The following is a 12,839-nucleotide window of genomic DNA, read 5'->3' as shown; positions in this document are numbered from 1 at the left end:
CAATCAGAAATGCAATAAATAAATATTAGAGGATTTGCAAGTTAAATCAACCATAGAAATTCTATTATCAGAAAGAAAATGTGTTACCTGTGGAGGTTACAAATAAGATGCTAGAACCCAAAAGAGAAAGAGTTTCTGTAATGATTCCATAAGTTAATCAGAATTCATGCATTCATTCAACATGCATTTAATCAACAGCACTTACTCTGAGCCAGGCCTGTTCTGGGTCCCAGGGAAAGTGTGGTCAATAAGAAAGACATGGTTCTTGGTCTCCTTGAGCTCACATTCTAGAGGAGAGAAGCAGACAATAAATAAGTAAACAAGCCCTAACCGGTTTGGCTCAGTGGATAGAGCTTCGGCCTGCGGACTGAAGGGTCCCGGGTTCGATTCTGGTCAAGGGCATGTACCTTGGTTGCCGGCACATCCCCAGTAGGGGATGTGCAGTAGGCAGCTGATCGATGTTTCTCTCTCATCGATGCTTCTAACTCTCTATCCCTCTCCCTTCCTCTCTGTAAAAAATCAATAAAATATATTTTTTTTAAAAATAAGTAAACAAATTAAGATGATTTCAGATTGGGGAAAGCACTTTAGAGAAAATAAAACTGGATCGCCTAATAGAAAATGAATGCTGGAGGGTAGAGAGGATAATATTTCACCTATAGCTATAGATAGCAGAGTTCCTGAAGCCTTGAAAAGTATTTAGTATTAAGAACCTTAGGTCAAGTTTCCTAGAAGCAGAGCCTGAGGCAGGAATGCAGTGCAGGTAATGCATTGAGGGAGAGGTTTCAAGAGAAGGGAGTAAGAAAAACTGAGGGGCCAGGGGAAAGAGTTAAGTGAGATGTGGTCCCAGCTGGAGACCAGCTTCAGCCTGATCCCATGGGAAGCTCTGGAACACAAACTGAACCCCAATGTTGTCCCACCCTGAGGCCAGGGAACTTGTCTTTTGTCCTCCCATCAATCACTGGCCACAGGCAGCTGGGGGTGAAGGAGATACCTTCCCAGATGAGACAGGACGTGGCTACTTGGATGAGGGTAATTTTCTAGATAGTGAGGCAGCTGAGAGTCTCACCGAAGTGGGTGTGGGTACATTGGTCCAGTAAGGGGATTTGGGTGGGGCACCAATAGCAACCCCTTCAACTTCCAAATTACTTTCCTACTTCTCAAATGTACATGGGAAGTTTTGGCATTACTCTTGGTTGTACTTTTCTGCTCATTTGTTGACAAAATAGCCACAACCTAGAGGCCATTATCCCAAAATTCTTTCCCATTTATTCTCCATATCATCAACATAGTCACACCATCACCATCCCTTGGTTCCACTGAAGCGGATGAACTTCAGAGTGTTTTTCAGAGCATCCAAATCGTGAGTGATACAAGGAGTGTCATATAACAGCCCTCAAGATAATAGTTTAGCAGAGATGAAGGAAAGCACTTGCTCCCCAAATAATAAGGCCATTAATTCACTGAACCAAAAATCTATTGAGTATCTACTATGTGCCTGTTCCTGGTTGGGGAGCTGCTTTGACCCACTTAGTGAGATGTGTCCACCTCACTGATAATACATTGGTGAACATAGAGAACATTATTTTCTTTTCCTAACTATTTTACCAAGCTTTGTCCAAAACCACCTCTCTGCTGGGGAGCAGATCACTTAAGAATGTTTTCATGCCCTGGTCAGGTAGCTTAGCTGGTTAGAGCATCATCCTGGTATGCCAAGGCAGCAGGTTTAACGCCCAGTGAGGACACATACAAGAACCAACCAATGAATGCATAAATAAGTAGAACAACAAATTGATGTATTTCTCTCTCTCAATTCAATTTTTTAAAAAGAATATTTTCATGACTTTGTAGTCACCTGTTTTGTTAAAACAGCCCCATTTCTGAAGAATCAGTTCTGTTCATGGTAGAACCTTCATCTCCAATCCAAGTCAAAACTCTCTTTCCCAGATGCCCCCCTATCTTCTCCATAGACCCTGTGGTGGTCCCAGCAGCCTGGAGTAGAAGGAGCATGGCTTGTGCTCAACTCTTTCAGACACATACACACCCTTCCCTGGTTTACTCTTTGGAGACAAGAAAAGAAAGAAACATATAGGCTCCTCCCATGAAAGATCGTAGGGAGGCCATGATCCTTTTCCTGTTCACTGTAATTTGTTGCTCTACCTAGTTGCTTATGGTCGCACATAGAGGGGTGAAGGTAACCAGGCCTCACTGACAACAGTCTCAGTGTCAAGCAGCAACCCCAGGCCTCGCTGGGGCCTTGCAAGACTCGGCCACATTTCATAGCTGACCCATCCTATTCCTCTGCTGGAAAGAACTCAATGCCCTATCCTATAGTCATTTCTGCCACTACTGAAGTTCTCAACCTCACCTTCTCTCTGCAGTCCCCAACCCTGTGATTTACAGGCACATTCCAGATTCACCTTTAGTGCCCTGCAGGAGACAGGAACGAGAGGGAATAATCGTTGCCCCCTCTTTACCTGACCATGCTACCTTGCCCAATGCTCTCTGTCTTTCTCCAGGAAAAATAAAAGCTAAGTTCATTAGCTTACTAATGTGCTCTACATACCTTTAGTCCTCACAACTAACCCACGAAGTGGAATAATCATCTCCATTTTACAGACATGGAAACTGAGGTGGAGAGCAAAAAGAAACCAGGGTTTCTTTTTGGGATGACAGAAATCTTCTAAGCTGGTTGTGATAATAGTTGCATCCAAGTGGTGGGAAAGACTATCACCAGGCAATCCAGCATCAGAACACACTTTTAACTACCATCCTATTCTGTCTCTGAGCAGGTTGTCAGGCCCAGCGGTTGAGCAAACTGCACAGTGAACAAGATAGTCTCCCCTTCTTGCATACACCCCCAAATTTTATAAGCATTAGATATGGGAACCAGTAGGGCAGATTCTCCCCTCTCCAACAGCCCCAAAGGAAGTCCCATGATTGTATCTCATTAGCTTGGACATGGGCCCAAGGCTGAACCAACTACAGTGACCAGAGGATGCAGTGTCCTCTAGCCACGCTAGAGCTTCAGCTCCAGATGTGGACCCAACACATCCTGAACCTGGCATGAAACAAGGGCAGAGAGGAGAGTCTCCAGAGAAAGTCAGGGGACTCTGAACCAGTAGACAGAGGAGTGGGTGCTGGGCAAGCAAACATATGAACTGTCCACTGCACACACTGGGGAAGACCTATAGTGGCTTGTTATATCTGGAGGCAAAGAGTGCCTACTATGTGCCAAAACATGATGTCCAACATTTTACCTTAAAATTAATTGGCTCAAACCTCACAAAAATTCTGTCAACTTTTTGGCATTTTACATGCAGAAACACTGAAGCATAAGAGATTAAACAACTCACTATCACCAATTTAAAGCCATTTTTCCTCCATTCTAATGAATTTTTTTAATTTTATTTTTTTGCCATCTCTGAAGTTAGAATACATCTTCCAATCCCTGGAGTGTGGTGTTTTAATTGACAGCATTGCTTTTCCTATCAGTGCATAAAATAATGGCATGTCTTTCAACTAATGGAGTTTTAGATTTAATGAGATCCTAGTGAAGCCAAGAATGAAATCCACCCTCATCTGACTCCAAAGCCCATGTGGTTCCTAAACCTCTGGACGAGGGTAGGGATGTTGATCAGGTGGGCTTTGCTTGTTCTGAGAAATGGCCTGATGGAATTTTCTTCTTGTCCTTGCAGGGGAGGAAGACTGCGTCATTCCACTATCCCGGGGGAGGTGCTAAATACAAAGGTGAAGTTGTCCAGAGGTCCCTGGTGGAGTCTTACACTCACCCAGATAGCAACGAGACAGAGTGGAGGGAGAACATTGATATTGTCATGAACTGGTTCACTAAGGAAGACTTTGACTTTGTGACTCTGTACTATGGAGAGCCAGATAATGTGGGACACAAATTCGGGCCCGAGACGGAAAACAGAAGGGTAATAATTAAGCAAATCGACAGAACCATCGGGTACCTGGTAGAAGCCATTGAGAGGCACGGCTTGACTGAGCACCTCAATGTCATCATCACTTCAGACCACGGCATGACTACAGTAAAAAAGAAGCCCAATGTCACTGAGATCCTCTTGACCAACTACATCAAGTACAGGGACTTAGTCAAGTTTGATATTGTGGACTATGGAGGCTTTGGGATGATCCTGCCCAAACCAGGGAAAGAGGAAGCCCTTTACCAAGCACTGAAGAATGCACATCCACACCTCCATGTCTATAAGAAGGAGGAATTTCCAGAACGCTTCCACTTTGCTAAGCATGAGCGGGTCCTGCCAATCTTAGTGTATGCGGACTCTGGTTACAACATCAATGGGGTGAGTTGATTTTTAAATGAATAAAGTCATCTTGGATCTGGGAGAGAGCCACTAGGGAGAGACAGTTCTGAAAAACAACAAAACATAAGTGTATACACAGTGAGTGTTAACCCACTGTTTTCTACATGTTCCCCACCCCCACACCCCACATCCCATGCAATCACCCCTGCCTCACATCACTACTATCCAATAATAATGACAAACACCTCTGACCAAGGCTAATTATCCAGCACTGTGCTAAAAACCTAACATGAGTTAGTTCATGTCTGTCTAAAGATAGATGCTCTTATCTCCCTCATTTTAATAAGAAACCAGAGCTAGAGAGGAATGATTTGGGATTAGAAGTATAAGGCTGAAGTCTGAACCCATAATTATGTTTACAATCTGTGTTTGATTATTATGCACAGATCACCAGGAGATTCACCAAAAAACTACTTCCTGGTTCCCTTGGTACATATCAAAAAGTAAAGAAAAAAAAGCAATCCTATTCATACAAAAATGTATATACCAATGCTCACAGCAGCATTATTCACAATAAGCAAAAAGTGAAAACCCAAATGCCTATCAACTGATGAATGGATAAACAAAATATGGTATATCCATTTGGTGGAATATTGTGTAGCCATTAAAAGGAACAAAGAACTGACACATGCTACAATGAACCTTGAAAACATTATGCCCAGTTAGATACAAAGGACCACATATTGTATGATTCCATTTAAATGAAATATCCATAACAGGCAAATCAATAGAGATACAATATAAGATTGGTGGTTGTCTAGGGCCAGAGGTGGAGAGGACCTGGGGACAAATGGGGAATGACTACAGAAGGCCACAGGGTTTCTTTTTGGGATGACGGAAATCTTCTAAGCTGGTTGTGATAATAGTTGCACAGCTCTGTGCATACACTAAAAATCATTGAATTGTACACTTTAAATGGGTAAATTGTATGGCATGTAAATTTTATCTCAACAAATTTTATTAGATTTGAATAAGCAAATCTAAAGAAGAAAATACCAAAACCAATGCTAATTGTGAGACATAAGTAAAATGGTCTGGTTTTTCTTAACTACCAACCAATAACTCATGTCAGAACAAAGTTGATGTGATATTTAAATATCACATAACAGAATACCATCTCAGGTATAGCTTGAAGAAGCCTTATCTAAGGCTGTGGACAGGGCCAAACATTATCATTATGTTTGCAATCTGTATATTCTCAGCTTGCTACAAGTCTTGGGAAAATTCACTAGGTTATTGTCTAGTGGTGGTGGAAATATTCACAATAAAGTGCAATAATTTATTGGTATCTTGTAATCCTTCAAATAGCCCAAACCACTGAGGATGTGTGCCCAACGCTAAGGCCTTTCCAAGGAGAGATTCCAGAGTCAGTGGCCTCTTTGTAAACCTGGTTCATGATGTAATAGGTTGCAAGTATGGCGAAGGCATTTAATGGGACAGTCACATTCCCAACATGACCAACCAGAGAGTTGGAGGGAATAGGATGCTGTGATCAGTTTAATCTTCTGGGAAACTAACAATTAGACAGAAAATCTTTTGGTCTCAGTACATCTCACTGAGTACACTACTCAGATTTCCATTCATCTGCCTGCCTTGAGGTGCAGAGTAAAGTGGATGCTACTCTTCTCTCTTCAGGGACTAAAGAGCTTGCAAACCACATGAGGGAGTCACTGGGGCACTTGCTCTTGATGGGCTTCCCTATGGCCTTAAAGGTCATTGGACTGGTTTCTTTAGGGTGAGGGAGCCCGAGCTGAGTGACAGGAGCTTTCTGTAGTCACCTGGCCAAATATGAGACCAACTTTCCAAAGTACAGAGCACCACATTTCTTCCCTGCTGGAACTTCTGCTGGTCCTAAGAAAATATAAAGTGTTGTGACTGATGTTACTTAATCATTTGAAAAAGGGCACAGACAAAAACCTATCTGGCATTCATTAAACAATTACCTACAGTCCTTATTCCCTCCTCTCCAAACTCCCCCCAAATATATATACTGGTATATACACTTTTATGCCATAAAAAACATACTTGGCTCTAGAACCATACAGTCTGCGTTCAGACACCTGCTCCAAACCCTGCTACCACATGACTAAGGGCAGGCTCCTCAGTTTTCACATCTTCAAAATAGGGAGGATAATAACAGTGCCCTCCCTGGGCCACTGTGAGGGTAAAAGGAGTTAACATATATTTATAAAGCATTCAGAACAATTTATGGTATATTGTAAGCACTCTCTGCTTGAGCTTATTGTGATTGTCAGTATTGTTATCATTATATTCTTGCTGTTTCTAATGGATATGCTTTCTAATTTATTCTATCTTAAAGATCTTTCATTCTTTGCTCTTCTCTCTGCCAGTGCAGAAAGCAGTGTCCTTGCTCGTCATTTAAATTTTCAAAGATTTCATGGATCCGACAAGCATGATATTAACTAAGGGGCAGTCTTCTTTCAGTGAATTGGGTTCTAAAATGGCTTTTTTTGTTGTTATTTTTCAGCGACTTATAATTTACTTCAACAAAGGAGACCATGGCTTTGATAATGATCTCGAGGACATGAAGACCATATTCAGAGCTTTCGGGCCAAATTTCAAGAAGAATCACCTGGCTGAGCCTTTTGACAGCATCCATATCTACCCACTCATGTGTAAGCTCCTGGGGGTTACCCCTGAACCCCACAATGGCTCCCTGGCAGTCACCCAAGAAATGCTTGTGGACTCTTTCGACCAGCAACCAGGTGAGATGCAAAAGCAACCACCAGAAAATTGGCAGTTGCTTCCTGTCCTGAGAAAGAATAGATTCATAATGGGGTCTCCTGGGGAGGGGATGAAATCAAGCAGAATAATCCTATTTCCCAGCAGCTTCAGCACCCCCAGTACAAGATATCAAAAGCTCTAAAAAGATAGCAGAGGAAGTAGGGAACCCCTGGATGTGCTGGTGTCATTTTACATAGAGCTTCAGGGGCAAAGGGAAGGCTCTCCATATAGGAAGTCAGAAGATAATCCTACTGATCATCAGAAATCGTGTGCAGTCTGCCCTTTGCAGATACCCAAAATTAGTCTTCCTTCCCCAACTCCATGTATGCTAGTGCCTGCTAACCATTTCACTCATTGCTGAAGAAAGGGGCAAGGGTTCCTGTAAATGAGGTTGCTAATTCTTAAGACTTCGAAATCCTAAATCTGTCCCCTGGCTGGGGGCTCAGTTGATTGGATCGCCTTCCCATACACTGAGTTCGATCCCCAGTCCGGGCTCCTGCGGGAGGCAACCAACAAGCCAATTGATGTTTCTCTCATCTCATGTGCTCTCTCTCTCTCCCTCCCTCTCTCTCCCTCTCTCTCCCTCTCTCTCTCTCTCTCTCCCCCTCCCTCCATCCCTCCCTCCCTTTCTTTCTCTCTCTAAAGTCAATAAACACATCCTTGGGTGAGGGTTTTTTAAAAATCCTGAATCTGGGCGACATGAAGGGAGAAAGAAATCATCTCTGGGAATTCAGTGTTTGCAAACACTGGCCAGCTTTTCTTCTGCCGGGAGAGACTCAGATACTGCCTGATGATTTATTGAGTGCTTAGAGCAACCATATTCAATCAAAACAGAGTATAAAGAAGAGCTTCCTGCACCCTTTTCCCTTCTTCCAAGCCACTGCCCACGATCTTCTTGTGAACTTACAGAAAGCAGGCCATTTTGCAAAAAACTAATCAAGTAAATGACCACTTCGCCAAAGTATTGAGGACTTTTTCAAACACGTTAGAATTTTGCTATTTGGACCCCACTTCTGTCCCATAGCACACTGGGAGCTGGGGTAAGGTGTGTCTGACCACCAGTTATTAATAAGCAGTAGACATCCCACCAACTGATTTTCAGTGAATTGGCTTTTAGCAAATTGGTCATTTGGCAAAGTGGTCATTAGGCAAATGGGTCATTTGGTGAATAGGTCATTTAGTAAATCGTCTTTCAATGACTTGCCCTGTGAGATTTCTCTACAGTGAGCACTTTCTTGGGTTAAATGTACATTTCATTTCCATAATTAATATTCACTAGCGCCTGGATGGGAAACTTCCCACGGACCCTGGAGCATCTGAAACAGCCTCTTAATAATCAGACAATTAAAACCCATCTGATTTTTTTTTAACAGGAGCAGAGATGCAGAGGTCATCTGTTCTCCAAAATACAGCAATAGGTCTCGGGACTGTCACAGGAGTTCTTGTAGTTCTGTTTGTCTCTAGCGTGACATACACAGCCATTCGTCGGAAAAAGAAGTGAGTGGCCTTTGGGTTTCCTGTGGTTGGTGCACATTGTAATCATCCATTTCAATCAATTCCTGACACAAGGGGTCCAGCACTTTGAGAACCCAGCAACCAGAGCCAGCTTGGGCCCAGGACTCAGAAGAGACCCCAGCTTGGTTTAATAAGCTACTATCACAGTCTCAAAATTCTTAACAAGGACCCTGCATTTTCATGTTGCACTAGACCCCCCAAATTATACACTAGTTAGTTTTCTAGGACTACCATAACAAAGTACCACAAACTGGGTGGCTTAAAACAACAGAAAAGTATTGTTTCATAGATCTGGAGGCTAAAAATACAAAGTCAAGGGTTGGGCAGGGCCATGGTCCCTCTGAAACCTGTAGGGGAGGGTCCTTCTGGGCCTCTTCTAGCTTCCAGTGGTTGCCAACAGTCCTTGATGTTCTTCCTCCAATCTCTGCCTCCATTGCCACACTGCCCCCTTCTCCCTGTGTCGCTATCTTCTAAGGCAGTGGTTCTCAACCTTCCTAACGCCGCGACCCTTTAATGCAGTTCCTCATGTTGTGGTGACCTCCAACCATAAAATTATTTTCGTTGCTACTTCATAACTGAAATTTTGCTACTGTTATGAATCGTAATGTAAATATCTGCAATGCAGGATGTATTTTCATTGTTACAAACTGAACATAATTAAAGCATAGTGATTAATCACAAAAACAATATGTAATTATATATGCGTTTTCCAATGGTCTTAGGCGACCCCTGTGAAAGGGTCGTTCGACCCCCAAAGGGGTTGCGGCCCACAGGTTGAGAACCGCTGTTCTAAGGACACCAGTCATGGGATTTAGGACCCCCTGTAATCCAGTATGACCTTATCTTAATTTAATTATGTCTGCAAAGACCCTATTTCCAAATAAGGTCACATTCCTATGACTTTTACCATAACTTTGGGGGAGGGGAACAATTCAACCCATAATATTGGTTCTGCCACCCATCAAAGCATTATATGAGCTGGTGCACTGCTTTCTACATCTCAGTAGTTTATCACTAGACTGAGCCTTCTGTATTCTTGCACACAACCCTGACCATTTTTCTACTTGGACGCAGCATGGGGACCTCCTGAACACTATAAACTACCAAAAAGCAGAACTTTACTTAACCTTAACTCCATTTCACAGCCCACAGTTAACGTAATTCCTATTTAAACTATAAAATTTTCCTGTGAGTTGAAACATGACCTATAAAGGTCTCTATACCCTGAAGCAACATTTTAGAAAGAAATCAATTGGTCCTTTTTTACAGAAACCATTAGCCATGGGAGAGATACAGGAAAAACTGCAATGTACTGATTGAATTGCCATGCCCACAGCATAATTTCTAAAAGGCAACCGTTCCATACAGTTAAAATGCATTAAGTTTTTATTATTATTACTATTAGAGAAAGCCTCAAATCCAGAAGCTGAATCACTAATTTGGCATGTGCTCATGCACATCCCTCTTGCCACTGGAGGGATCACTGGGATGTCCTAATGCTTCTCTACATATCGACACCACCTGGAGTTTCTATTTGTGTTACACGGCAGGCAGTCCTAATCTTCACTTACACCTGAACATACCACACCTTTGAGGTCCATAGAACCTTAAACATCCCTTCAGGGCCTTGACCTTTCCAAAGTCAGACCTGAAATGCATCGCCTTTGTCCCTCCTGAGAGGCCGCACGCAAAGATGAAGTTTCTTCTGGGTGTAGGTCAATGCTGCGGCCCACTCAGGATCCTTCCCCAACCTGCTTCCCATCTCCGGCATTAGGTAAGGTTGGACCAGCCTAGGCTTATTAATATCTTAGTATAACATCAGATAGTGTTACTATGGCGCTAACTATACATGTCCTTTCACTCCTCAGAGCAGCGGTTCTCAACCTGTGGGTTGCGACTCCTTTGGGGGTCAAACAGCCCTTTCACAGGGGTCGCCTAAGACCATCGGAAAACACATATATAATTACATATTGTTTTTGTGATTAATCACTATGCTTTAATTATGTTCAGTTTGTAACAATGAAAATACATCCTGCATTGCAGATATTTACATTACGATTCATAACAGTAGCAAAATTACAGTGATGAAGTAGCAACGAAAATAATTTTATGGTTGGGGGTCACCACAACATGAGGACCTGTGTTAAAGGGTCGTGGCATTAGGAAGGTTGAGAACCACTGCCTCAGAGGAAAGATAATTAATCGCTATTATGTGTGTTCATAGAGTAAGCCTTGTGTTTATGAGTTTAACTGACCCGTTACCTTTGGTTTTCTACTGCAGGCAGAGCGCCCATCAAAATATCGGAAGTGAACCAGTGCGCCTGACCGAAATCCCGAGAGTCGCCCTTTAGGACCAAGACTCAAATCACAGTGAAGACTCGTTGTTGTGTCGCTGGTGACCCCATCTCCGGACACTGTGACTAGGAGGATTTTCGCAACATCTCGGGACCCGAACCCAGGAGTTCCATGTGAGGACACAGCAATCGCCCCAGCGGTTCTCAACCTGTGGGTCGCGACCCCTTTGGGGAGCGAACGACCCTTTCACAGGGGTCACCTAAGACCATCGGAAAACACATATATAATTACATATTGTTTTTTGTGATTAATCACTATGCTTTAATTATGTTCAATTTGTAACCATGAAATTGGGGCTCACCACAACATGAGAAACTGTATTAAAGGGTCCGGCATTAGGAAGGTTGAGAACCACTGCTCTAAGTCAACAAGTGTTGGGGGAATGAAAGATAGACCACTCTTGTGCCAGATCCTGTGCTCTCCTGGTTGTGGGAAAAGCACAACAGATATGAGAGAATAAACGCATTCAGTTAGAATGAATTCTCCTCTCTAGTGCTCAGAGCTGAACAGGGCTCCTGTGTCGCTCATCCGAAGGGGGTGAGGAGATTTCATCTGTCCTCTCGTCTGCCTTCTGCAAATTAGCCCTCGAGATGCTTCTAAGCAGAGTTGTGTGAGAGATTTGTGAAGTCAGCCGTGCAGACTTTGAACACGGTTCAAACTCCAGGGGCAGCGCTGGGACGTGGGGGACTCTGCCCTGCCTTTCACTCCAGACGCGATCATGTCACACGGAAGTCATTATTGTTTAATCTCCCTCCCTATCCCTGCCTCTGTGCCACTCCACAGCACCCCAGAGCCCCCTTGCTCTTCTCTCAGAGCCTTTTTCCTGCACAGTCGGCCTGGCATAGAATGCCGGCATGCTTCTGCCTGCGGGGGCGACGATAACGTCACTGGCCCCTTCCCCCAAGAGCCCCTGGGAGCAGGGACCACTCCCGGCTTTTCTCACTGCGGCATCCCCAGCGCCAAGCACGTGAGAGCCAACTCAGCATTTGGAGAACCAACGTCCCCCTGGGGTTAGGGACTGACCCAAAGGCTGGGGGAGCGAGAGCTCCGGCCTCCCGTCGGAGGAGGCCATGGAGAGGACGCGACCTCCGGCGGACCTGCGAGCGCCTCTCCCCTCCCCTGCCCTGCCCGCCGTCCCCAAAGTGGGAGCGGGGTCCTGAGAGAACTGTGGTGAGGGACCACCCGGAGTGGGCACGGGCACGACTGACCCGGTCCATGCCTCTACGGAAACTGTTAAGATTCCTGTGGGGAGCGCGGAGGCCTTCTCCTCTCGAGACTCCCCAGACAAGACTCTTCATTAAATTTCCTTATTAAACCTGCCACCTCACCATCTGGGGTGGTCTGCCTCTCTCCCGTTTCTCTTCGCCCTCCGTGTGCCAGCCAGTTTGCAAAACAACACCCTGACATAATACCCTTTTCCAAGGAGGGAAAGGGCGGCCACGGCCGGAGCCCACGGACCCCAGGCCTGAGGAGGCACCCCCTCCAGGGGCATGAAGGGCGGTCAGGGAGGGTCCCTTTTACCCATTCGCACAGAGAGGTGGCGCCAACGAGGACAGGGCTAGGTTAGGGAGGCGGGGGCTGCCCCCGACAAAGAAACCCTCGGGAAAGTGCGGGAACAGCAGAATGTTTACCGGCATCTCAGCCTCAGGGGACGCTCCCCGGGGAGCGCTCGCGGCGCTGCTAAGCTTTCGTGTGGCGCCAAATCCTGGCCCCGCCCCGCCCGCGCCTGGCCCCGCCCCTTCCGACCCTAGCCCCACCTCCCAGGTCTCAGCTCGCCAGAGCCGCCTCCGGCACCCGCCTCCAACTTTCCCCAAGTCCCGCCTCCCAGAGCCCGCAACGCCCTGACTTCCCCCCCAAACCACACCCGGGGACCCAACC

The 12,839-nt window shown here is 45.0% G+C and overlaps 1 protein-coding gene and 1 long non-coding RNA gene across 3 annotated transcripts in view; both read left to right on the top strand.

Annotated features, from left to right (window-relative positions):
* LOC132233057 (ectonucleotide pyrophosphatase/phosphodiesterase family member 7-like) overlaps window positions 1-11,217 on the top strand; it is a 37,647-nt gene extending 26,430 nt beyond the window's left edge. Inside the window, exons 3-6 of one of the 2 annotated variants that reach the window (XM_059693089.1) lie at window positions 3,699-4,325; window positions 6,835-7,072; window positions 8,465-8,588; window positions 10,888-11,215. In XM_059693089.1, coding sequence (XP_059549072.1) covers window positions 3,699-4,325; window positions 6,835-7,072; window positions 8,465-8,588; window positions 10,888-10,957 — 1,059 coding nt within the window. In that variant the 3' untranslated portion in view covers window positions 10,958-11,215. Of the gene's footprint in view, window positions 1-3,698; window positions 4,326-6,834; window positions 7,073-8,464; window positions 8,589-10,887 lie in introns of both variants that reach the window. The other variant, XM_059693090.1, reaches the window with a different exon arrangement.
* Window positions 1-11,437, top strand: part of LOC132233059 (uncharacterized) — a 228,316-nt gene extending 216,879 nt beyond the window's left edge. The window contains exon 2 of the long non-coding RNA XR_009452545.1: window positions 11,305-11,437. This is a non-coding gene — a long non-coding RNA (uncharacterized LOC132233059). The remainder of the gene's footprint in view (window positions 1-11,304) is intronic.
* Window positions 11,438-12,839: the final 1,402 nt, after the last annotated feature.

This window comes from Myotis daubentonii, chromosome 4 (genome assembly GCF_963259705.1).
Source record: "Myotis daubentonii chromosome 4, mMyoDau2.1, whole genome shotgun sequence".
NCBI lineage: Eukaryota > Metazoa > Chordata > Mammalia > Chiroptera > Vespertilionidae > Myotis > Myotis daubentonii.
Note: the sequence above shows the minus strand (reverse complement) of the source record. Positions and strands in the feature narration are given on the sequence as shown.